The sequence below is a fragment of the Dasypus novemcinctus genome, chromosome 12 (assembly GCF_030445035.2).
Source record: "Dasypus novemcinctus isolate mDasNov1 chromosome 12, mDasNov1.1.hap2, whole genome shotgun sequence".
Classification (NCBI taxonomy): Eukaryota; Metazoa; Chordata; class Mammalia; order Cingulata; family Dasypodidae; genus Dasypus; species Dasypus novemcinctus.
The window spans coordinates 22,827,352-22,853,322 of NC_080684.1; the positions used below are offsets into that span (position 1 = coordinate 22,827,352).

The 25,971-nt window shown below is 38.6% G+C and overlaps 1 protein-coding gene, 1 long non-coding RNA gene and 1 pseudogene across 2 annotated transcripts in view; 2 read left to right on the forward strand and 1 right to left on the reverse strand.

Annotated features, from left to right (window-relative positions):
- Positions 1 to 24,444, forward strand: part of LOC139440117 (uncharacterized) — a 34,128-nt gene extending 9,684 nt beyond the window's left edge. The window contains exons 2-3 of the long non-coding RNA XR_011650172.1: positions 10,905 to 10,987; positions 24,022 to 24,444. This is a non-coding gene — a long non-coding RNA (uncharacterized lncRNA). The remainder of the gene's footprint in view (positions 1 to 10,904; positions 10,988 to 24,021) is intronic.
- On the reverse strand, positions 13,781 to 14,710 carry LOC101418660 (olfactory receptor 2AP1-like). Its single transcript, XM_004466188.2, has one exon. It carries the CDS (start codon positions 14,708 to 14,710, stop codon positions 13,781 to 13,783), a length of 930 nt encoding a protein of 309 aa, XP_004466245.2.
- A 478-nt stretch (positions 24,445 to 24,922) lies between the features above and the next one.
- On the forward strand, positions 24,923 to 25,743 carry LOC101418214 (pre-mRNA-splicing factor SPF27 pseudogene; annotated as a pseudogene).
- Positions 25,744 to 25,971: the final 228 nt, after the last annotated feature.

The window sequence follows — 25,971 nt, forward strand, 5'->3', positions numbered from 1 at the left end:
TTCCAGATCTCAGTTTCCATCGTTTTCCACTCAAAGCTGTTTCTCCTTCAATCCCTCCTTTCCATGTTGTTTTTATTCCAGGCTAACAGTGGTTTTGTTCCTACACCTCTCTCAAAAACCTTGTTGGTTTAGCATGCATGAAGCAGAATTTCAAGCCATCAGACAGTAAGACTGTCCACAAGTCTTTCCTAGATAACTGTACCTTCAACCTTGATTTACCAGTTCCAAGTTTATTTAAGCCCTCCAATGGGGCACTTTCATCTGGCATCTTGATTTCCAGAAGCTTGGAATTTCCAGAATCACTTTCTGTTTTCTTTGTGCCTGACAGTTTAGTCTTCAGTATATGTCTCTCATCTATCATTTTGCTATAAGCTGTAAGCAGAAGCTAAGCCACATTCTCCAGATTTACTTTGGAAATTTCTTCAGCTAAATACCCAGGGTGTCACCATTTTCAAATTCTACCTTCCATAAAACACCATGCTTTAATCTTGATAAGTTCTCTGCAACTTTAAAATGCAGGTCTCCTTTTCTCCAGTTTCCAATAATAGTTTCATCATTTGCTTCTAAGGCATCATAAAAAGTCTCTTTAGCACCCACATTGCTATCAACAGTCTCTTAAAAGCACTGTAGGTCTTTTCTTCCAATTATCTCACAATTTCTCCAAAAAAATACCCCTTACCCATTTATAAAACTGTTCAGACATTTTGTTCATTGCAAAAGCACTTCCCCACTACTCAGTACCAAGCTGTATTAGTCAGTGTTTTCTAGGGAAACAGAATCAACAAGAGATATCTGTCAATACTATGTGATTTTATAAGTCCCTCACATGACTGTGGGGATGCACAAGTCCACGTTCCTCAGGCAGGCTGCAACCATGGGCTCCAATGAAAGTCTGGTGAAGGTCCTTGATGTGTGCTTGGAGATGCTGGCTGTCCAAAGACGAGCTGGAAAATTCTCACTCAATGCAGGAATCACTTCCCTTTTCAAGGCATTCAACTGACTGAATAAAGCGTCACGCATTCCTCATGGCAATCTCCCTGATTGATGTTATTGTCATCATCTATCTATGATTTACCACTGCAGTAAAATTAATGGTGAGTAAAGTCCATAAATGCCCTTGTATTACATTTAGCCCAGTGCTTGCTTGACAAAACAGCTGGGCACAGTTACCTGGCCAAGTGGACACAATAGCCTAACCATCACAGTATGGTTTGTAATTTTTGTTGCTTTCTGGTCATCATTTTATCTTGATGGGTTTGTTCAGTTGATTAGTTTCTCCCTAGTCTCAGGTTTTATTTAGTTGCTGTTTTTGTGTGTGTGTAGTTTTCTGTTTGATACTTGATTCTTCTTAATCTATTTCCTTGTTGTCTAACTTCTCTTGAGCAATCACTCTTTTTGTTGTGCTCTCTCTAGATGGATGCCCTGAAGCCTCCTGCTTTGTGGGTTCTCCTCCCCAATATCTTAATGATATTTAGTCTTCTTCTCTGTGAATATGGAATGTCCTTTCATTTATTTAAGTCTTCTTTCATTTCTTTCAGCAATGTTTTGTGCTTTTCTGAATACAGTTCCTTTATGCCCTTGCTTCAGTTTATCCCCAAATATTTGATTCTTTTAGTTGCTACTTAAATGGAATATTTTTGGTTTTTCTTCTCAGATTCCTTATCACTAGTATTGAAATGCTGCTGATTTTGTGACTTAATCTTGTATCCTGCCAGTTTGCCAAACTCCTCTATTAATTCTAGTATCTTTGTTGTGGAGTTTTTGGGATTTTCTAGATATAGGATCATACCATTAGCAAATAGTGAAAGTTTTACTTTTTCACTCCAATTGGGTGCCTTTTAAAAAAATCAAGTCTTATTGTTCCAGCTAGAACTCCTAGGACAATATTGAATAGTAGTGATGACAGTGTGCATCCTTGTCATGTTCCTGATTTCAGTGAGAAAGCTTTTAGTCTTTTCATTGAGCACAATTTTAGCTGTAGGTTTTTCATATACACACTTTACTATGTTGAGAAAGTTTCCTTCTATTCCTATATTTTGGTTTTTTTTTTTAATCAAGGAAGGACACTATTTTGTCAAATGCCTTTTCAGCATCAATCAAGAGAATCAAATGATTTTTCTTCTTCAATTTATTAATGTAGCTTATTATGCTAATTAATTTTCTTGCCTTGAAAAACCCTTGCATGCCTGATATAATATCCACTTGATCATGGTGTAGAATTCTTTTAATGTGCTTTTGGATTCAGTATGTATTTTGTTGAGGTTTTTGCATTTATATTCGTTAGACGTATTGGTCTGTAATTTTCTTTCTTTTTTTGTAGTATCTGGTTTTGGTATTAGGATGATGTTGGCTTTACATAATGTAACCCTAACTCTAACCCTAACCCTAATCCTAGCCCTAATCCTAGCACTAATCCTAACCCTAACCGTAACCCTTACACTAATGAGTTTGGTAGCATTCTTTCCTGTTCAATTTTTTGCAAGTCCTTGAACAAGATTTGTATTAGATCATCCTTGAATTATTGATAGAATTCACTTCTGAAGCCATCTGGTCTGGGCTTTTCATCTTTGGGAGGTTTTTGATGACTGCTTCAAAATTTTTACTTGTGAGTGATGTTTTTGAGGTCTTGTATTTCTTCTAGGGTCAGTGTAGTTTGTTCATGTATTTCTAGGAATTTGTCCATTTCATGTATGTTGTTTAGTTTTTGGGCATACAGGTGTTCATATTATCCTCTTATGATCTCTCTTATTACTGCATGGTCAGTGGTAATGTCCCCCATCTCATTTCTGATTTTATTTGTTTGCATCTTCTCTCTTTCTTCCTTTGTTAGTTTAGGTAAGGGTTTGTTGATTTTATTGTTTCTCTTGTTTTGGTCTATTAGTATTCATTCTCTTTTGTGTACATTGTATTTCTTGGGGCTTATATATTAGTGTCTTTCTTAGGAGTTGGGAAATTTACAGCCATAATTTCCTCAAATATTCTTTCTCCCCTCCCCCCCCCCTTTTTTTCCCTCTTTCTCTGGGACACCCAGGATATATGCACTTGTTTGCTTTGTGCTGTCACTAAAATCCTTTGACCCATATTTTTCAATTTTTTTCTATCTCTTCTGTCAAGAGCATTTTGGTTATCCTGTCTTCTAGTTTGCTGATTCTTTCTTCTGCCTGTTAAAACCTGCTATTGTGATTCTAGAGTATTCTTGTTATCTTCCATTGCACCATTCATCCCCATTAATTTCTGTTAGTTTCTTTTTATACTTTCAAATTCTTTTTTATGCTAACACAATGTCTTCTTAATAGCCTTTATATATTTTGCTGTATTTTCCTTCTTCTCTTTAATTGATTTAGGACATTTGTTTGGACATAGTTGATTAGTTCTCTTAAAGTTTATATCTCCTCTGAAGTTTTAATTTGTTTCCTTGACTGGGCCATAATATCTTGTTTTAGTATGGCTTGTAATTTTTTTTTTTTTGGTGTTTGTTTAGTTGTAGGATTGTCTTAATGAGTTACATCTGAAGGTCAATTTCTCCCTCTTGTCTACAATTTTATGGTTGGTTGGCTTTGTATTAAGGTTCTTCTTTGATACTTGGTCTAACTTATTCTGGATCTTCAGAGTAGTCCATGTTTAACTGTCCATATTTTCTCAGCTCTTCTTCAGCTGTTTCTTGCCTTGGATATGTGGTACAGGTTTTTATTAATTTATTTATTAATCTATTTATTTAGTTATTTATTTTTAGGCTTGCTGGCAGGCAGTTTATTGGGAAGCCCTCCAACAGAGGGGGTCTGAAAAGAGATTTCAGCCTGCTAGTGGAAGGAGCAGATGTGAATTTATACAGTACACCAGTAGGCAAGAAAACATTAGTTCGAGGGGAAGGGATTTATGCTGAGTATAGTTTCTGGTTAAAAGTGGATTCTTCTTGTGCATGGCTTAGGGGGTAGTGGGCTAGGAGGTAGGGTATTCTTGGAATGTGGGGGTCTGTAAGTGATGGGTCCTTATCTGCTCCATTCCTGCTGTGATGAGGCTATCTCTGGGGGGGAAATAAGCTGTTCTCCACCTGTAGGCGTCTTGCTCAATCAGTTGGAATGGAGTCACAGCCTTATGGCCTCTTAATTAGTGCAAACCTTGTAAGGGGGAAGCTCTAACATTCCAAACTCTTTGATTATGTGTATATGACGAAGGACCTAAGTAATGGGAATACTGGGCAGAACAGAAGGATGAAGGCATTCAGGACGTCGACTCAGTCTGGCTACTTCCTGCTGTCATGGGGCAGTGAAGGATTTCCTACTATCCTGTCCAGTGGGTTCTCATTTCTGGTTCTGAAGAGGTTGGTATTGGTGTTCATGTAGCAAAAAGATGTCATTCACATATTCCTGAGTTGTCGATTGTATGATTCGGCCCAGCTGAGATTTGATGTCCGTTGTTGGATGGGCTCTCTCGACAGGAGCAGAGTGGAAACTCCCCACCAATTGATCAGTCTCAATGTAGCCCCAGACCCAGTTTTCAGCACCAAATATTAGAGAAAAAAAATGGTGCTTACTGGATCACAGAGACTGAGGATTGCAGGCAGGCAGAAGTTTATGGGGAAACTCTCCCAATGGAGGGGTCTGAAGAGAGACTTCAGCCCCTGGTACAGGTTTTAAGATTGCACTATTTGTACAATTGTTTCATCTCCAGGAGAAACCTTCCTCTCCTCTGTTCCCACCCCAGAAATCCTCATCTGTTCTTTTTTTTTTTTTGGTAGAATTTCCTCCCCATCTACCTATGATATGTTTAAATCCTCTCCACCACTCAGTGCCTCTGTTTCCTTATGTTTTTCAGTTCTGGGACTCATCCTGTCCTCCAATAACTCAGTTTTCCTCTTTTTTTTTTTTTTTTTTGATGTGATGCTTTTCTGCCTTTGTTCTTTTCCTTGTTAATATATCCTGCCCCAGGGTCCCAGATGGGGTCAATCCAGAAAGGTGGGTCACTCTAGAAAAGTCAGTTTTGGATTTAGGTTGTCCAGTGAACAGAGACTGGATTGAGTGAGGGCACCTCTTGCCAGCCATTCTGTTGTGGTCTTTCTCTCTCCTTTTTAAAAAATTATTTTGCCTAGGGTCCCTTTTGTAATTGGCATTCCTCAGTGTCCTGTGCTCCACCCTGGGCCTCTGCAGATTTGGGTCCCCATTCCTTGATCTCTTTGGTGTTCTAGCTTGCCTCTGTGTGTGGTGCTGTAGTCTGTATCCTGCAGGAGGGGCCCAGGCCATACTGCTGCTGTGAGACTCCCAAGCTGCAAAGGACTGAGTGAAGGGAAGGGGCCTGGACTGGTGTGTCTGGGAAGAAATTCCCCTACCTGATCTTGGAGAATTTTCATCTTTTTCTTTAATTCATCATTTGTGGAGTCATTTTCCCATCTCTATCAACCTCTAAAGTTCCATGCCAGTGGGATTTGTCCTTTTATTTGTGGATTTTAAGGAAAGGTTTTCCCATGGGATGTCTTATTTTACCATGTTGATAAAGTCATATCTACCTAAAGCTCTCTTATGTTTGATGGAGTCTTAACTTTCTTTCATAGCCATGAACTTAACAACTTTTTAAAAAAGTAGTGTGAGAAGGAACTAGGTGTTATGGCAGCATGGAATGTTATTATTTACATATTTATGACTATTTTTGGGAAGGGACAAACATAATAACCTATGACAAAATCAAATATTATGACTTGTGCTTATTAGGATTAGAGAACTACCTCATTTTTCATCAGATGCAGCTGAAGTATACTTGAATTATAGGTCAGGCTTTAGTATGCCATGATGTTTATGACATGTCAAGGTAGACACAAAATTTTCCAAGAATGTTATGTTCTGCTGAACTTTACTTTGCCAAAATAATTGAAAAAATAGCATCATAAAAATAATAGAAAAAAGGATATCATTATATATATTGTATATTATTTTGCTGAATGCCATAAAATGATGATAATTGTCACCAAGAAAAGATTCTGTTTTTATTTATTCATTTTTAATTTTTTTCCTGTTTTTAGATATTAAAAAAATATAGAAATATACCAATAAATTTTAATATCCTTGTCCTTAAATTACTCAGAATTGAGGTTATGAATTTTTTTCAGATTTGCATTTTTTTCTAAATTATAGGAAACTAGCCTTATAGATACTGTCAAAGTATCTTTTGACTCTCCTACCCACAGAGGGTGATAGTTCAAATCAGAAACTAGTAGAGATGATGAATTGTGGTAGATTTCTAGATATATTTATTTATTTATTTTATTTTTTTAAAGATTTATTTTTATTTATTTCTATTTTTCCCTCCCCCCCCCAGTTGTCTGCTCTCTGTGTCCATTCGCTGTGTGTTCTGTGTCTGGTTGTATTCTTGTTAGCGGCACTGGGAATCTGTGTCTCTTTTTGTTGCGTCATCTTGCTGTGTCAGCTCTCCGTGTGTACAGTGCCACTCCTGAGCAGCCTGCACTTTTTTTGTGCTGGGCGGCTCTCCTTACGGGGTGCACTCCTTGTGCGTCGGGCTCCCCTATGCGGGGGACACCCCTGTGTGGCATGGCATTCCTTGTGCACATTAATACTGCATGTAGGCCAGCTCACCACACGGGTCAGGAGACTCTGTGTTTGAACTCTGGACCTCCCATGTGGCAGGCAGATGCTCTATCCATTAAGCCAAATCCGCTTTACTATAGATACATTTAAAAGAATTAATTGGGTTCCTTGTTGGGACTTGAGAGAAGGAGATGAGTTAATGATGTCTCCAAGAATTCTGTCCTGGTCAATTCTAAGGATGGGTTTGCCATCCACTGAGACAGGAAAGTCTGTGGGAGAAGCAAGTTTTCCAGGGTCTAGAGGGGAAGGAGAAATTTTTGGGTAGAGATTAGGAGTTTAGTTTTGAGCTTGAGCTTGAGATGTCCATTAGACATCCCAGTGCAGAGAAGTGTGGGCTGGAGCTATAAATTATAAATGAGAATCGTTGGTCTGTAGATAGCACTTAAAATAATGGAATTAGGTAAAATCATTGAGGGAGTGAATGTTGCTAGACACAAAAAAGAACAGGGATATGGATTTCAAGTTTAATAGGTTGGGGAAAAGAGGTAAAACCAGCAGAAGAGACTGAGAAAGAGCAAGCAGTGAGGTAGGAGGAAAGGTAAGAGAGTTTGTGGATTCTGGAAGCCACAATTAATAAAGAAGGAGAAAGTGATCAGCTGTGTCAAATGTTGGGTAGTTTAAGATGAGGAATAAGATTTGACTATTGGATTTAGAAAAGTAACAAGATGTTTTAGAAAATGGAGATTTTCAGTTTCTTAGCGCAATTTAGTCCGTTCTTTAGCTAAAACTGTTCCAAGCTCACAGCTTGTAAAAACTGCAAAGAAGTGTGAGAGTAGCCAGAAAACAAAATGTGGTATCCCAGAAGCCAAGTGAAGAAAGTGATTCAGGAAGGAAAGAATGCTTCTAATTGGTTAAATAAGATGAGAACTGAGAAATAGCCATTAGATTGTCTACCTGGAGATTATAATTGACCTTGACAAGAACAGTTTTACTGGAGTGGTGACAGAAGCCTGTTTGGAGTGGATTCAAGAAAGAATGGTTCCTTGTGATCTACTAACTTTAAATAAATAAATAAATAATTTAAAAAAAAAGAAAGAAAGAATGGGAGGTGAAGAATTTGACAGTGAGTATATCCCAAACTTCTCAGAAACTTTTCTCTAAAGAAAACATCTAACAGGTGGATGGGAGAACAAGTAGATGGGAGGGAGAGAGGAGAACAGGAGCTGTAGGGACAGCAAGGGAGTGTTTGCTTGATAGTGTACTATAGAATCTAAGCCAGATGATGAGGGTAGTATGGGGATGGGATCAATGGTAACTCCTTTCAGGTTGAAGAATTTTTGGGATGCTTTTGTTTGCTAAGCTGCCTAAAGCAGATACCATAAAATGCATTGGCTTTAACTATGGGCATTTATTAGCTTACAAGCTTACAGTTTTGAAGCCGTGAAAATGTTCAGTCAAGGTTTCATCAAGATGATGCTTTCTTCCTGAAGATCACCTGCCAGTGATCTTGATCTCCTCTGTTACATGGCAAGGCACATGGCAGTTTCTGCTGGTCTGTCCCTTCTCTTCTGGGTTTTGTTTCTTCCAGCTTCTTGCTTCCTTGTGGTTCTCTTTGAATTGCGTTCACTTTGTAAAGGACTCCTTTAAGAGGATCAAGATCCACCATGAAAGGGTGGGTCACATCTTAAGATCCTACTCACCAAAAGATTCTACCTAGAATGGGTCCAAACCCACAAGAATGGATTAACATCAGGAACCCACTTCTCTGGGGTACATACTCCACCCTCTAGACCCCCCAAAAACATGTTCTTTTCATATGCAAAATATATTCATTCCATCACAATATCCCAAGAGCCTTAATTCATTTCATTAAGTACAAAGTCTTATCAAAATCATTTACAGGTTTGGTCTCTCTTGGGACACAATTCCCCTCAAGATGTGGACCTATGAAACTTATAAAACAAGTTATCTGCTTCCAAAATACAATAGAGGGACATTCATAGGATAAACATTCTCATTTCCATAGGGAGGAATTGGAAGGAAAACGTGTGTCACAGCTTCCAAACAATACCAAATCTTTGCAGTGCATTCTCCACTAGATTTCAAGGTCTGAGAATCATCTATAGAATGATCTTTTGTCCTCACCTTTTCCAAGGGCTTTTGCAGCAGCCACACTCTCCATAAACACTGGGATAAAGACTCCAATATATTCAAGCTTTGGGATGGTGGACAGACTCAGCTCCATCCTTATCAAACATTGGTGTGGTGGACAGACCCACCACAAACTCCCAGACATTTGAGAAGTTTGGGGTGAGTAATACTCTTCCTGAACAATGGGGCATAAGGCATGCTGCTTTCAAGTGCTGGGGCATATTGACCTTCCACTTGCATGGGTGGGCCCTCTCTTGTGGCCCAAGAAAATGTCTTCAGTCCAGACTTCATCTTCCATTGTTCTGCCTTTGCAGTTATTTTTCCTTCAATATGTTCCTTCCTGTTCCTTTTGGCCCAGGCTGGCAGTGGTTCTTTTCCTGCAGGTCTTGCAGAACACTTGTTGGTTTCACATGTAGCACACAGGGGTCCCAACTGTCAGACAGTAGGACTTTCCACAGATCCTTTCTGGATAATGACATTTCCAATCCTGACTTGGCACTGAAATGGCTGACTTGATCCATGTTTAGTTAAACCCTCACATGAACCACTATTATCTGGGCACTCTTTCCAGAAGCCCAGAATTTTCCAAACCATCAATTTCTGGTTGCTTTGTGCCCAGGAGTTCAGTAACCCATCTAATTCCTTTCCTCTTGTATTCCATTTTATATTGCAAGGAGAAACCAGGCAGCACTTTCCATAGTAGTTGGGAAATTTCCTAAGCTAAATATATAACCTTGAAACTTTCAAATTCTACCTTCCATCTGAAATAAGGACTCAATTTTGCCAAATTTTAAAACATTTTAAATTTTATTTTTTTTTGCCATTTTAAACAATGATCATCTTTCCAGTTTGCAATGTCATATATTCATCATTTTTGTCTAAGGCCTCATTTAGCATCCATATTTCTACCAACAGTATCTTCAAAGCAATCTAGACCTTTCCTATCAAGCACTTTACAGTTCTTCCTGCCTCTACTTGTTAAGCAATTAGAAAACATTTTTTTTCTAAAAAAATTGGTACTTTTAATAGCAGCACCCCATTTTCCTGATTTAGTTTCCTAAGCTGCCAAAAGCAGTTACCATAAAATGTGTTGGCTTTAACTATGGGAATTTATTAGCTTATAAGTTTACAATTTTGAAGCCTTGAAAATGTCCAAATCAAGACATCATCAAGATGATGCTTTCTTCCTGAAGACTGGCTTCCAGAGATCCTTGACTTCTCTGTCACTTGGCAAGGTCCATAGTGATGTCTGCTGGTTTCTCTCTTCTCTTCTGGGTTTTGTTTCTTTCAGCTTCTTGGTTCCATGGTAGTCTCTTTGTCTGAACATAGCATACAATCCATCTAAAGTGTACATTCAAGAGTTTTTGGTATTATATAATCACAGAGATGTGCATTCATCACAGCAATCAATTTTAGATCATTCTCATTCCAAAAAGACAAACCACCTATACCTTAGCAGTCACCTTTCAATCACTCTCTCCTTCACTTGCTGTAATCACTAATTAAATTCTGGCTCTATACATTTATTTATATTTACATTTTATATAAGTGGAGTCATACAATATATAGTGCTTTGTGTCTGGTTTCTTTGACTTAGCATAATTTTTTCTACAATGAATGTGAATATATTAATATATTATTATTCACTACAGTCCATATTTTGCTTTCGGTGCAGTTTTGCCCAAATTCCACCCTATTATTAACATCTTTAAATATTAATGTGTATTTCATAACTGCATTTTAATTAGGAAGAGAGGCTTAAAATAAAATAATTTAATATCTAACAATTAACTATAGATACAAAAGATATACAGGTGGGGAAAATACTTTTCTTTTTAGGAATAATTGTGTCTCAGTCCTCTATAAACATGTTAATGCTGCCTTCATGAAAATATGGTTCTGCTAGTAATTATTTACCATGGCATCTCTTTGAGAAAAGTAGAAAGTAGCTCTTAGAATAATGTTAAACAAGGTAACATTAATCGGGGAATAATATCTAGAAATATCTATAAGGAAATAACTAGGTTGTTCAAAATATGCTTAAAAGTACTCAGAAGAAAAGGAGTTTGGCCCTTAAGAACAAGTAGGTGATATAAAAGCTTGTAAAAATTGCTATGACCTTCTGTAATAAAGACATCTTTCATTCATTTATTTGTTCTTTTAGTAATTGGACATTTATTGAGTGCCTATTATGGGCATGTACTATGTTGTTTGTAGTAATACCATCGTTCCTGCCCTTCAGCCTCAGAACCAAGTCAGAAAAAAGATGAATAGGGAAGAGGGAGCACAAGTAACAGCAGGTATGAATCTCCTTATTAAAAACTTAATCTTGGGAAGTGGTTATGGCTCAAGTGATAAGGCCTCTGCCTACCATATGGGAGGACCTGGGTCAATCCTTGGGTTCTGGTGAAAAAGAAGAAGAGAAAGCATGGTGAGCAAGTACCTGCATGGTGAGCTGAATGCCTGCATGGTGAGCCAAGTGCCCATGTGGTGAGCCGAGTGCTCACGTGAGTGCCCTCTGGTAAGCCAGTGCCTGCGTGGTAACCTGAGTGCTTTCATGGTGAGTCAGTGCCCACGCAGTGAGCCTGTGCCTGTGTGGTAAGCCGAGTGCCTGTGCAGCAAACTGAGTGCCTGTGCAGTGAGCCAGTGCCTGTGCAAGTGAGTCACACATCAAGATGATGACACAACAACAATAAAAAAGAAAGATGAAAGGGAGAGTCAAAGCAATGCACAGTGGAGACTAGGAACTGAGATGGCACAATTGACAGGGAACATCTCTCCACATCAGAGGTCCTCAGGATTGAATCCTGGTGAGTCCTAGAGAAGAAAGATGAGAAGACAAGACAAAAAGAGAAATAAATACACAGCAAATGGACAGAGACAGCAAGAACAGTGGGATGGGAGAGGGGGAGGGGAAGGAAAAAACCCGTAACTTAATCCTGTTTGGAAGCTTATTGGGGTTGAGGGTGGAGGTAAAATACTTCTTTCTCATGTACCATGTTACTTGAGGTCTTTCTGCTTTCTCTGAAAGAGAAAAAATACACAAGCAGTCTGCATTGTCCAGAAGAAATATGGACATGGAAAGGAGAATCATTTTGTGAGAATCAGGAGCCATTGGGTAGAATATTATGAGCTCTTGTATAATTCCAACTTCCTAAAGAGATTCACATCCCAAAGGCCTCTAACCACAACTTGTCAGGAGCTTGAAAAAGTGGGACACAGGTAGAAAGGAAAAGCTACTTAAAATACTTAGAAAGGCTTAGGAGAGTGGATGTTAAGATCTGTTAGAATGAATGAAACAACAACAACAACAACAAAAACCCCAAACAAACAAAAAAGAATGAGTGAGAGTCTGTATTGCTTAGTAGTTAAGCAGTTGGGCTCCAGAACCAGAGCGATTTGACTTCTAATTCTAGTTCAGGCACAGCTGTGTGACCTTGCACAAGTTAAGTTCCTTAGCTTCAGTTTCTTCATTTGTAAAATAGGATGAAATTTCCAGGTGGATCCAAGAAGGCTATGTAAGACGTACCTTGCCAGTTTATTGTTTCAGGCTATAAACTCTCAAACGATCAAGACTCTTTCCTTTTAAAAATTATTTTATTCTGTACTTCCTCATTTATTTGTTTATCCATCCATCCATCCATCCATCCATCCATCCATCCATCCATCCATCCCTTATTCCTTTATCCATCTGACAAGTATTTATTGAACACCTACTGTTACTTGGCACTGCAGATGGAATTGTGATCAAGAAAATATCACTTCACCTCTGGGCCTTACACTAGTGGTATATATTGATTTTTAATACATAATCATTATTATATGAGTACTATTAAGGAGAGTGCACAGGATACCATGGAGACCTTGGGGATCATTCTTATTTTCCTTAATTCTCCACTTTTGAAATTCTTTTCTGTCATTCTCCAAATTTTCAGCTTCCCCCCACCAGTCAGTAACCCATTCTTCCTACCACCTCCAACTCCCATATTTTGCTGAAAATGGCTAATGTCACCAACAACGCCCTAGTAGTCAGTTCTCATACTTTCATTGTGCATATTAATTGTTCTCTGAAGCATTTAACATGCCCATCAACTATGTCTTTTGAGGTAGTCTCTCCCCATGAATTCCAAAGATCTATTGCTTCTCTTACTTCTCTTCTGCCTCTTCACTGCTCTCTAAATTTTGGGAGTTTCCTTAGTGTTTAATATTTAATCCTCTTCTCCACTTGCCTCTGTGTGCTACCTCTTGTATTCTGAAAACATTGTTTAGTGCCTACATGGTAAAGATTGCTAAATCCATATATCTGACCCCAAATCCAGGTGCCTTGATATTATGGACATTTATTTTAAATGGAAATTTAAGTTAATTCAAAACCGGTATTATCTTACCAAAACATTTTCCTTCTCTGTTTGTTCTTGATTGAAATGAATTACAATAACCTTTACTCAGTCTCTCAAGATTGAAATTTTATGCCCCAACCCACAATATTCTTTCAAATCAAATTTTTTTCTTTATTTTTACTTGTTCAATCCATTCTTTTTGTCAAGACACATTATATATATATATTTATTTAAATGTATTTTTAATTTTTTAAAAAGATACTTAGATTACACAAAACGTTACACAAAAAATTTATAAGGGATTCCCATAGGCCCCACTCTCCACACTCTCACCCTTCCCCACATTAACAACTTCTTTCATTACTGTGGTACATTCAAAGCAAATGATGAACACATTTGGAGCATTGCCACTAAGCATGGATTATAGTGTACATTGTAGATTACATTCTCGCCCACTCAATTCTGTAGGTTATGGCAGGATATATAATGAGTATATCAGTCATTACAATCAAGACACATTATAAATGACACCTTTTTAAAAAACATTTATAACTTTCTAACTCAGATTGAGTTGCTTCCTCATTTATAAAACCTTATTTATTTCTTTTTATTAAAACTTAAAATATTGTAATTTCTTTACTTGTCAGTCTCTCACTGGATTGAAGTTGAATTCTTTATTGGATGCCTAGTAACTGGCAGAGAGCTTGGTATAGAGTAGGGACTTATCCGTTAAAGCCTAAATTCTGAAATTCTTTAAGGATTCATGAGCTTTTTGACTGTATCCTTGAAGGCTTGTTTTACCTGCTGGTTCCTTAGGGTGTAAATGAAGGGGTTTAACAAGGGCGCAACTGAGGTAATGAGTAGTGCTACTCCTTTGTTGAATGTGTCTCTTTCTTTTGCTGAGGGCTTAATATAAATGAAGAAGCAACTTCCATAAGACAGAGAGATGACAATTATGTGGGAAGAACAAGTCGAAAAGGCTTTTTTCCTTTGCTGGGCAGAGGGCAGCTTTAGAATAGTCCTTATGATGAATGTGTAGGAGAGAATCACCAGCAGCAGAGTGACCACCAGGGTGACTGATGCTACAAGGAAGGCAACTATTTCTATGAGGCTGGTGTCTGAACAGGAGAGTTCCCGGAGGGGCTCATAGTCACAGAAATAATGATTCAGTCTGTTGGATGCACAGAAGTCCTGCTGACTCATTAGGGTGATTAGTGGTATAATAACCATTAACCCCGCCAGCCAAGAAGAGATAACCAGCTGAGTGCAGACTCTGCTGTTCATGAAGGTCATGTAATGCAGGGGTTTGCAGATGGCCACATAGCGATCATAGGACATGGAAGCCAGAAGATAAAACTCTGTAGAGCCAAGGAATATGGCAAAGAAATACTGAGTGAAGCAGCCAGCAAAGCTGATCCTCTTGTTCCCAGTTGTGATGCTCGTCAGGAGTCTGGGAATTAAAATGTTAGTGAAGGAAATTTCTAAGAAGGAGAAGTTCCGGAGAAAGAAATACATGGGAGTATGCAGGTGGGAGTCCAGCAGGGTGAGGATGAGGATAGCCAGATTTCCAAGGATGCTGAGCAGATAGGTGAGGAATAGAAAGGTGAAAACCACCACTTGGAGTTCAGGGACATCTGTCAGGCCCAGCAGGATGAACTCAGTCAATATGGTTTTATTTTTCATTGCTGAAAAAAATTTGAGTTTCAAGGTGAAAAAGAGACAGTGACCAAAGGCAGGAAAGGAAGAGATGCTCTGAGGTGGACAGGTGAAATCTGAGGAGAACAAAAGGAGACAAACCATGAATTTCTCCTCTGATTATGTCCCCTTTGTCCTGCATAGGAAAGTGATTGTTCTTGTCATGGTACTGTCTCCCAGTTGCAGCATGAGGCAAATGTTTTCCACATACATGTTTTTCAAAGTGTTTTTGGAATGAGCAAATAAAGGAATGCCTCCAGAAGCTGCATCCTTCCACAATAATCAGTTACTTACTTCTGCATTCACTTTCCTTACTTCATATTGAACTCTACTCATGGCCATATTTTTCCTAACTTCTCAGAATACTGCTTTTCTTAATCTTTTTTTGTTTTACTTTTTCTCCAATAATACAGCAATCTTTCGTTTTGCTTTTTTTCCAACTCCCTTATTTCCCTGGAGGCTAAAAATACCAGCTCCTCGCCTCTTCCCAATAGACCATCTGCTTTTCTACTCATGTTTGGCCTTTAGAATTCAAAGACCCATGAATTAGGATTCTGTCATTCTGTCATTTGAACCTTTCTATACACTTGTCTAAGGCTCAGTAAACATTAGATTTTAATAATCTGCATTTACTTACTCAAGTGCATGCAAACCCTTTAGATACAGAAATTTGCTTTTCTGTAAGGATTCAGTTGCATTCCAAGGGAATTTCAGCTTAATATTTACAGCAAGAGATCTTAACCAGAGTTCCATTAATTCCTAGATTGGCTCTGCTATGTCTCAGAAACCATCAAGTCATATGTAAAATGTTTTTTGTTGTGGGTATGGAAATTCAGGGAGAAAACATACAATTTTTTTTCCTACATTCTTTAAAAAATTTTTTTCTTTATTTTTTTAATATTACATTAAAGAAATATGAGGTCCCCATATACCTCCCACCCCCCTCCTCCCACTCCTCCCCCCATAACAACAATCTCCTCCATCATCATGAGAAATTCATTGCATTTGGTGAATACTTCTCTGAGTACCGCTGCACCTCATGGTCAATGGTCCACATCATAGCCCACACTCTCCCACATTCCACCCAGTGGGCTATGGGAGGACGTACAATGTCTGGTAACTGTCCTGGCAGTACCACCCAGGACAACTCCAAGTTGTCCTGAAAATGCCATTTATTTCATTACAAATATTAAGAAATTATGTTCAAGACTTTTTAGTGATAGCCAGATTATTGGGCTATCAGGATCGACATCTCTATCTCTGCTCGTAAGAACGTTGTTTTGAGTAATTCTTCTTTTGAAACAAATATAACCCTAACACAGATTCAAGGGAAAGGGACAATGCTGAAAATGGTTGCCATAATCTTTTGTAGCTAAACTGATGGCTCCACTATGCGAATCCTATATTCATCTTTTAGAACTTCAAGAGTATTTTAAGTCTCTAGTTATTTAGAGCTAATGCGATTTTAGAGTCACTTATTTGGGGGAACCCATATTTATTTGCTCAAGATGTTTTTGTTAATATAAGCATTCATAGGGAGGCAGCTTTAAAACATTTTGAACATAATGCATTTTAAATTTATATGCTTTCTCAGCAACCATGACTCTAATTCAAGTAACAGTTTTAGAGAAAATGCTTTACTTATTATATACACAATCTGATATTTTCATTTTATTTTATTCTGTTCAGTTTTTTTCAAATGTTGGTTGCAATCCACTAAAGTGATTTCAAGACCCCCTAGGACCCCCTAGTGGATTGCAGTCCACAGTTTGAAAACCACTATTATAATTCACACAGTGACCTTATGCCCTTGCCCCCCTGATTACCAACCTGGATGCCTCGACATTGGAAATCAGTTGAGTATCCACAACTGCATCAGTTTCAGGCATCACACCCACAGAGAAGAAAAATCAATGTAGCAATAAACAGGGAACCTCTTTCCTCGCTTGACAATCCAAGTGGCATTGGAATCCTAAATATTCATAGTAGTAAATTATAGGCAACATGCCAGTGACAAAATAATACTAAATTTCTTGCATTTTCTACATTTCCCCTCATCTAGTCCTATTCCATATTTCATAGAGTTATACCAACTTCCAGGGTTTCTCTTGGTAAGAAGTGGTTTTCTGCTACTTCTCTTCTTATCCGTTTGGTGGGGATTCTCCTATTTCTGCTCTTTCACTAATTCAGAGTTGAGAATGAACCAGAATTCTTGGGCATCCTGTTCTGTTTAACAGAGCCAATAAATAGGCTAAAAGAAGGACTTTGAATATTATTGTTTTCTAGGAGAATTGATAACCTCATGAGACAGAATATGAACTCCCCTTTTACTCCCAGATCATGCTTTACCCAGAGTGACACAGGTTATATCTGCTCTCCTGAGAGCACATACTGGGGGAATCAATTGAGAAAAGAAGCACAAGGTGCCCTTGGGATCCATGTTTGGAATGGGCTAATGAATGTCCTATGTTGATTTTGGGAATACACTTTAAATATTTGGCTTCATGGGGAGGGTCTGGCAAGATTAGTTTTTTTCTTTTAGTTACCTTTTTTTTTCTTTCTTTTTTAAAAAAAATGTTACATTAAAAAATATAAGAGATCTCCATATACTCCCCACCTCCCTCACCCCACTCCTTCCACATCAACAACCTCTTTCATCATCGTGGAACATTCATTGCATTTGGTGAAAACGTTTTGGAGCACTGCTGCACCACATGGATAATGGTTTACATTGTAGTTTACACTCTCCCACAGTCCACCCAGTGGGCCATGGCCGTATATACATCTTCCAGCATCTGTTCCTGCAATACCACCCAAGACAATTCCAAGTCCTGAAAATGCCCCCACATCATATCTCCTCTTCCCTTTCCCTATCCTCAGCAGCTACTGTGACCACTTTCTCCACATCAATGCTACACTTTCTTGCGTTACTAAATACAATAGTTCCATAGTAGAATATCAGTAAGTCCACTCTAATCCATACTCTATTCCTCCATCCTGTGGACCCTGGAGTGGTTATGTCAACTCCACCTCTATATTGAAAGAGGGGCTTAGATTCCACATGGATGATGGATGCAATTTTCCTGCTTGCAGTTGTAGGCACTCTTGGTTCCCTGGTGTGGTGGTTACTGAGGGAAAGCTAAGGAGAGCATTAGCTTGCAGAGAATAGGAAGAGTAATGGAGTTACGGCATTTGTCTTTCCCAGTAGGCATGGCTGGGCTTGCCATGTATGGAAAAGCCAGTTGCTTCGGTGGAACCATTTACATGGTGAACGTACTAAAAAGCCACATTTTCTGAACACCCTTATCTTTGTTTCAAGTAGCCCATGTATAGACAACAGGCTTAAGATAGTAAAACAGCAGTTTTCATTTTTTGGAAGCTACATGCATAAATGAAATATAAAACAGAAATAAGTGGAATGCTGAAATTCAGGCAAGGGTGGGAGCCCATATTGACTTTTGATCACTTCTGAGAAAATACTTGCAAATCTCCAGGTTTTGAAGGAGTTGTTAAGATTTGTTTATATTACTTAGGAGGGCTAACCCTATGCCATCCAAGGGCACCTGCACGGTTGTGTACTTATCAGGTTGGTCTCCTCTTTATAGAGTACAAGCAGTAGAAAAACCATTACCAGCTTGGGAGGAAAATTTGAGACAAAGTGTTGTACAGTATAGATGCTTTACAAATGGCATCCACATACATGATTTCATGTAACTCTCACCAGAAAGGAAAGAGTTCCAAGAAAATGTAGCACAATCAGTAACTCAATCTTGAGTGACATGAAAAAGCTCATGTTTCTGACTCTCGCTTTCCTGTTCTATAAAACAGGGATACTAATGCCCATTAAATAGGATTATGTTGTTAAGGACATAGATGAGTACCTGTACATAGTATGTGCCCCACCAATATTGCCCACTTTCTCTTCACCAATGAGGGAAGTATTGTACAATTTTATGCAATATTTCGGTTATTTCTTTTAAAGGTGTTTACAGAGAAGAAAGCCAAAGACACCAATGGAAACTCTTTGGCTGTGACATTGTTAAGTGTTGTATTTAAAGAAATATCTTTCCCTGGAGACCCATTCTTACTGTTGAAGAGGTAGCTAAAGAGGTAATTTGTGTATGGGGTCCTGCTTCATTAAAGAGTCGTTTTAGGTTGCACTTTATTTCTGCTTGGAATTTGGGAATAAGGATCACCATAAAATTAGATGAGGAGCTCAAGAGACAAAATCTTCTCAGGAAGTAATCAATGATGAAAAGTATTTGATTATAAGTTATTTGAGAGGATAGTCTGCTTCCTAAAGTACCTAGATTGTATGATAAAGAAGTGATTAAGGTAAATATGACTGATGAAATACAGCAGTTGTTTTAGAAACTATAACACATTTGTTTGGATTGAGTATGGTAATGGCAGAAGTTTCTAGTTTCTGTTATATTGATATCCTATTTTGATGATTTCACCTTGAGATGAAGAACTGACAGCATTCATTTTGTTTATGAGATGTTATAATAAGAATCAGTAAACCTTGCAATGGCCATTTCTGACCTGACCTCAGGAATAAATTAGTTTATGATGTTTCTAAACATTTAAAGCATTTGAACTTTTAATGATTATGGTTCTATATCTAACTAGTAAATACAATGAGATAGATAATAACCTAACTCATTCATTCATTCAACAAATATTATTGAGCACTTAATCATGTTCAGGCAATGTTGCTGGGGATACAATTTTCAATAAAACCACTGAAGTCCTTCTCTAACATTTAGGGATGATAGCAGATAAAAAATAAACTAATGAGCAAGTAAATATTAAAAAGGTCATATGATAATAAATGTGGTAACAAAATAAAGCAGGGTAAGAGCATGAAAGAGAGCAGAGAATGGTGGGGGGCACATTTTCTTTGAGGCAATAAAAACGATATTTGTGAGAAGTGAGGGAGTGAACTATGCAGTTATTTAGTGGAAGTGTATTCTGGGAAAAAGAAAAAAAAAAGCAAATGCCCTGAGATAGGAGCATACTTAGTGTGCTGGAGGATCAGAAAGAATAACAAGGCCAGAGCATAGTGATGGAGGGAGGAGAAAGGGGAGGGAAGAGTGATAAGGGCTGTGCAGATCATGTAGGGCCTTCTGGGCCATACTGTAAAGACTTTGGCTTTTAGTCTGAGTGACTTGGGAAGCTGTCATATGTTTGAGGATATGGATAATATGATCTGATTTTTGTTTTGAAAATATTACTTTGGATGCTGTGTAAGAATAGAATGTATGGTAAGGGGACAAAAGCAGGGAGACCAGTTTGGAAGCAGTTGTAATAATCTAGGTAAGAACTGATAGTAATGTGTAGTACCAGGGTAGAAGTAGTGGAGCTGGCAGAGTGATCAGAGACTGACTTGAAGGCAAAAACAATAGGATTGGCTGCTGGCTTGGATACAGGGTGAAAACAAAAGAGAGACATTAAAGATAACTATATTAGTCCACAGTTACAGAATCAACAGGATGTACATATATATTTTTATTTATCTAAATCTCTATATAGCTATCTTCCTGTGTTCCTACCTTCCTCCCTACCTCTATGCATGTATGTGTGTATGTATGTATATCTATCTATCTATCTACCTACCTATCTATCTGTCCGATTTAGTATAAGGAATTGGCTCGCGTGACTGGGAGCTGGTAAGTCTGAACTCCATAAGGCTGGTCTTAAGTCAGAAATGCCCATAAGGGTGATTTTAAAGTCCTTAGTCCACTTTTTCCAGGAATTTCCCAGCATTCCTGCCTGGGAATGCTGGCAAGAGCCAATGCTGAATCGAGGCAGAAAATCTTCTGACCTCTGAAACCCTCAGCTGTAGCTGTTAAGACTTCTAACAGATTGGATGAGAAGACTCCCTCCATTATTACGGGCAATTTCTTTTGCTGATTGTAGATGCAACCAGCTTATTATAGATGCAAATCCCTACTAGGAAATACCCTCACAGTAACAAGCAGGCTAGTGCTTGATAAAACAAGTGGACACCATAACCTTGGCAAGGTGACACATGAATTAACTCTCACATGACTCCAAGATTTTCATATGGACAATTAGAGTGATGGAATTGCCATTTACTGAGTTGGGAATAATTGTGGAAGGAGCTCTTTGTTTTTGGAGGCAAGATCAGAAGTTTGGCTTTGGATATGCTATGTCTGAGCCATGAGTACACATCCAAGTGGAGCTGTGAAAATCGGTAACCAATTTATCTACACTGAAGGAGCTGAACTAGGGAAGGCAATAGCACCTTATTTAACTTTTGAAAGAAGCAATTGAAGAAAGAGCTCCGCGGGTGGTCAGGCTTTGTCCAAGAATATTTTTAAAATAGTGCATCAGTCTGTAGCTAAATGTAGACTGAAGTAGAATATCTAGCATAAGAGAGTATTCTGGCTTGGAACCCAGGGGTGGAAGATTTGGGGAATGGGTTATGGATATCACAGTATTTCTCCTCTGCACCTCGTAAAGTAAGCCTATTCTCATCATTATCGACATGGTCTTAAAAGTTCTTAACTTAAAAGTTCTCACATCTACCAATGTATATGAGGTGCAGAGGTGCCCAAAGATGTACTTACCAAATCCAATGGATGTGTCATGATGATGGGAACGAGTGTTGTTGGGGGGGGGGAGAGGGGGGTGGAGGGGTGGGGTTGAATGGGACCTCACATATATATTTTTAATGTAATATTATTACAAAGTCAATAAAAAATAAAAAAAAAAAAAAAAAAAAGTTCTCACATCTATGCTGCATCTGATTGGATTATGAAGGATCTGGGAAAGCTGTTTTCCCTGTGCCCTATGATCACCTTGATTGATACAGAAAGGCATTTGACAAAATCCAGCATCCTTTCTTGATAAAAACAGTTTGAAAAATAGGAATAGAAGGAAACTTCCTCAATGTGATCCAGAGCATATATGAAATTCCCACAACCACCATTGTACTCAATGGTGAAAGGCTGAAAGCTTTCTCTGAGATTGGCAGCTAGACAGAGATTATCACTGTCACCTTGTTTTCAATCAACATCGTGCTAGAAGTTGCAGCTACAGCAATTATGCAAGAAAAAGAAATAAAATGCCTCCAAACCAGAAAGGAAAAAGTACAACTTTCATTATTTATAGAAGACATGATCCTATATTTAGTAAATCCCTAAAATTCCACAACAAAGCTGTTGGAGCTACTAGACTCATTCAGCAAAGTGATGGGATTCAAGATGAGCATGCAAAAATCAGTAGTGTTTCTATACACTAGTAATGAGCAATCTGGGGAGGAAATGAAGAAAAAATTCCATTTATAATAGCAACTAAAAGAATCCAATATCTAGGAATATATCTAACCAAGAAAAAAAGGACCTGTTTTTGTAAACCTACAAAACATTGCTAAAAGAAATCAAAGGACAGTCTGTTTTCATGGATTGGAATACTAAATATCATTGAGATGTCTAACTTCCCCTTAACTGATCTATAGTTTCAAAATAATCCCAATCAAAATTCCAACAATGGGGATTGGGTGTAGCTCAGTGATTTGAGTGCCTGCTTCCCATGTACAAGGTCCTAGTTCCATCTCTGGTACCTTAGTAAAAAAAAATTCTAAAGCTTACTTTGCAGAAATGGCAAAGTCAGTAATAAAATTTATTAGGAATGAAAAGGGGCCCTGAATAGTCAAAAATATCTTGAAGAAGAAGAATGATGTTGGAGGACTCACTTCCTAATTTACAATATATTTCAAAGGTATGGTGGTCAAACAACATGGCATTGGCATAAAAATATACATATTGATCAATGGAGTCAAATTGAGAGTTCAGAAATAGACCCTTACTTCTATGGTGAATTGATTCTTGACAAGCTTACCAAGTCCACTCAGCTGGACTGAAAAGTTTGTTTGATAAATGGTGCTAGGAGAACTGGATATCAATATACTAAAGAATGAAAGAGGACTGCCATCTCACACTTAATATAAAATTAACTCAAAATAGACCAAAGACCAAAATAGAAAAGCCATGGACTCTACCTCTTTATGGTTATGTATATCTCTCAAACATCTGAAAACATGTTTATATGGCCTTCATGAAAATCTGGTTGTGCTATTAATTTACCATGGAATCTCCTTGAGATAAGGTGAAAGCCACTCTTAGGATAATGTTTAACAAGATAACATTAATATGGGATTTGTAAGTAGATGTATGTACAGGAAAAAACTGGGTAGTTCAAAATATGCTTTAAAGTATTCAGAAGAAAAAGAGTTTCGCCTTTTGAAAAACAAGTAGGTGATAGAAAAGACTGGAAAATTGCATGGATGTTATGTAATAAAGGTATCACTCATTCATTTATTTGTTCTTTTACTAATTGGACATTTATTGAGTGCCTATTATGGACAGAGAACTGTGTAATAGGCAGTAATACCATCATTCCTGCCCTGAAGCCTAGCAACCAAATTCATTGATCCATAGCTAAGAAAGATGAATAAAGAGGAGGGAGCAAAAGTAGCAGCAGGTATGAATCTCCTTGTTCATCACTCAATCCTGATTGGAACTTACTGTGGCTGAGGTGGAGGTAAAATACTTCTTTCTTATGTATCATGTTATCTGGGTCTTTTTGCTCTCTCTGAAAGAGAAAAAAACCCAAACTTTTCTCATTCTCCAGAAGAAATATGAACATAGAGTGGAGAATCATTTTGAGAGAAGTCAGGAGCCATTGGGTGGAATAATTTAATTTTGTTTAGCTTCAGCTTCCTAAGGAGATTCGTATCCCAAAGGCCTCTAACCACAACTAGTTGGGAGCTAGGAAAGGTGGGACATGGGTGGAAAGCAAGGGCTACTTAAAATATTTAGAAAGGCTTAGGAAAGTGAAAGTTCAGATATGTTAGTATGAGTGAGAGGCTGTATTGCTTAGTAGTTAAGCAGTTGGGCTCTGGAACCAGACAGATTTGACTTCTGAGTCTAGTTCAGGCACTTAGCTGTGTGACCTTGCACAAGTTATTTCAGTTCTCTAAGCTTCAATTTCTTCATGTGTGAAATAGGGTGGAATTTCCAGCTGGATTTAAGAAGTCTATGTAAGACTGATTTTGCCAGCTTATTATTTCAGCCTATAAACTCTCAAATGATCAAGACTATTTCCTTTGAAAAATTATTTTATTTTGTGCTCCCTCATTTGTCTGTCCGTCCATCCATCCATCCATCCATCCATCCATCCATCCATCCATCCATCCATCCATCCATCCTTTATTCCTTCATCCATTTGACAAGTATTTAATGAGTACTCACTGTTGCTTGGCCCTGCAGGTGGAATTGTGATCAAGAAGATATCATGAGGAAGCGGACTTGGCCCAGTCTACCACATGGGCGGTCCATGGTTCAAACCCCTGGCCTCCTTGACCCGTGTGGAGTTGGCCCATGTGCAGTGCTGATGCGCACAAGGAGTGCCCTGCCATGTAGGGGAGCCCCACGCGCAAGGAGTGCACCCCGTAAGGAGAGCTGCCCAGCACGAAAGAAAGTGCAACCTGCCCAGGAATGGTGCCACACACACACACACACGGAGAGCTGACACAACAAGATGACACAACAAAAAGAGATACAGATTCCTGCTCCGCTGACAACAACAGAAGCGGACAAAGAAACAAGATGCAGCAAATAGACACAGAGAACAGACAACCGGGGTGGAGGGGGGGGTGTGAGAGAAATAAATAAATAAGTCTTAAAAAAAAACCCAACAGAATGGTGAGAGGTCTGACTTGGCCCAGTGGTTAGGGCGTCCGCCTACCACATGGGAGGTCCGCGGTTCAAACCCCGGGCCTCCTTGACCCGTGTGGAGCTGGCCCATGCGCAGTGTTGATGCGCACAAGGAGTGCCCTGCCACGCAGGGGTGCCCGGCCCACCCCCCCCTCCCACCCCCGCGTAGGGGAGCCCAATGTGCAAGGAGTGCACCCTGTAAGGAGAGCTGCCCAGCACAAAAGAAAGTGCAGCCTGCCCAGGAATGGCACTGTACACACGGAGAGCTGACGCAGCAAGATGATGCAACAACAAAACAACAAAAAAGAAACACCGATTCCCATGCCGCTGACAACAACAGAAGCAGACAAAAAAGAATACGCAGCAAATGGACACAGACAACGGGGGGGGGGGGGGGGCGGTGGGAAGGGGAGAGAAATAAATAAAATAAATCTTAAAAAAAGAAATAGAAGATACCATGAAAAGGATTCCTGAAATGGTAGGCACAGGCTTGATCACTGGAGCGATTGTGGTGGATGTGATGCCCTGTTTTGATCAAGGTTTTGAAGTACCTGGTGGGTAGGAAGTGGCGGTAGCACTGGTGGAGGAAGAAACTCACAGATACCGACCTACTAAGAACTACCCGAGCTACCTCACAGCCCCGGATTATTATGCTCTTGAAACTGACATAACGAGAAATGAATTTGAAAGACTGGCTGCCCAACAACCAATTGAATTGCTCAGTATGAAATGATAGGAGATCCCAGCTCCTTTCTCAGGTCAGAAAAATGATATGACTGCATGGCAAAAATGTGTAAACAATTCTATGTCCAGTTAGAGCATCATGCTGTTTGAATTGAGAATCTGGAACTGATGTTACAGCATGAAAGCAATGCCTAGAAGGTATATAATGAAAATCTAGTTCATATGATTGAATATGACCAGAAAGGCCTCTACAAGTTAAGGAAACACATTCAAGATTTAAACTGGCAGCAAAAGAACATGCAGCTAGTGGCTGGATCTAAATGGAAAGAAATGGAGTCAATTTGGGTATCCCTGGTTAGTAAGAATTGTGAGATTGAATGGACTATTGTACAACTAACAAATGAAATCTATCAAATTAAACCCCAGTTTTATAACTAGAAAGTGTGAGAGCCAGATTTTGAAACAGCTAGTCTAGCAACAAAATTTGTGTTCTTATACCCCTACTTCTTACAAAGTTAAAAGGTATAAAAGATTCCTGCCCAATTGAGAAAAAATATTTACAGCAAATAGAAGGATACATAATATTAAAATACAAAGGCATTTTTCAAATCAATGAGAGATTAACACCCCACCAGAAAAATATGTAAAGATGTTTAGCATTAATAAGACAAAATAAAGCTAGAACTTTTTCATGTATAGTATTATTATTTAAAAATTTTTTTTAAAGGTTTATTTTATTTACTCCTCTCTCCTCCCGCTGCTCCCCCCCCCCCAACCATCCTTGTCTGCTGTCTGTGTCCACTCACTGTGTGTTCTTCT

Excerpts from the sequence above, each read along its gene's own strand:
- LOC101418660 (XM_004466188.2), bottom strand. The coding sequence starts at position 14,710 with ATGAAAAATAAAACCATATTGACTGAGTTCATCCTGCTGGGCCTGACA.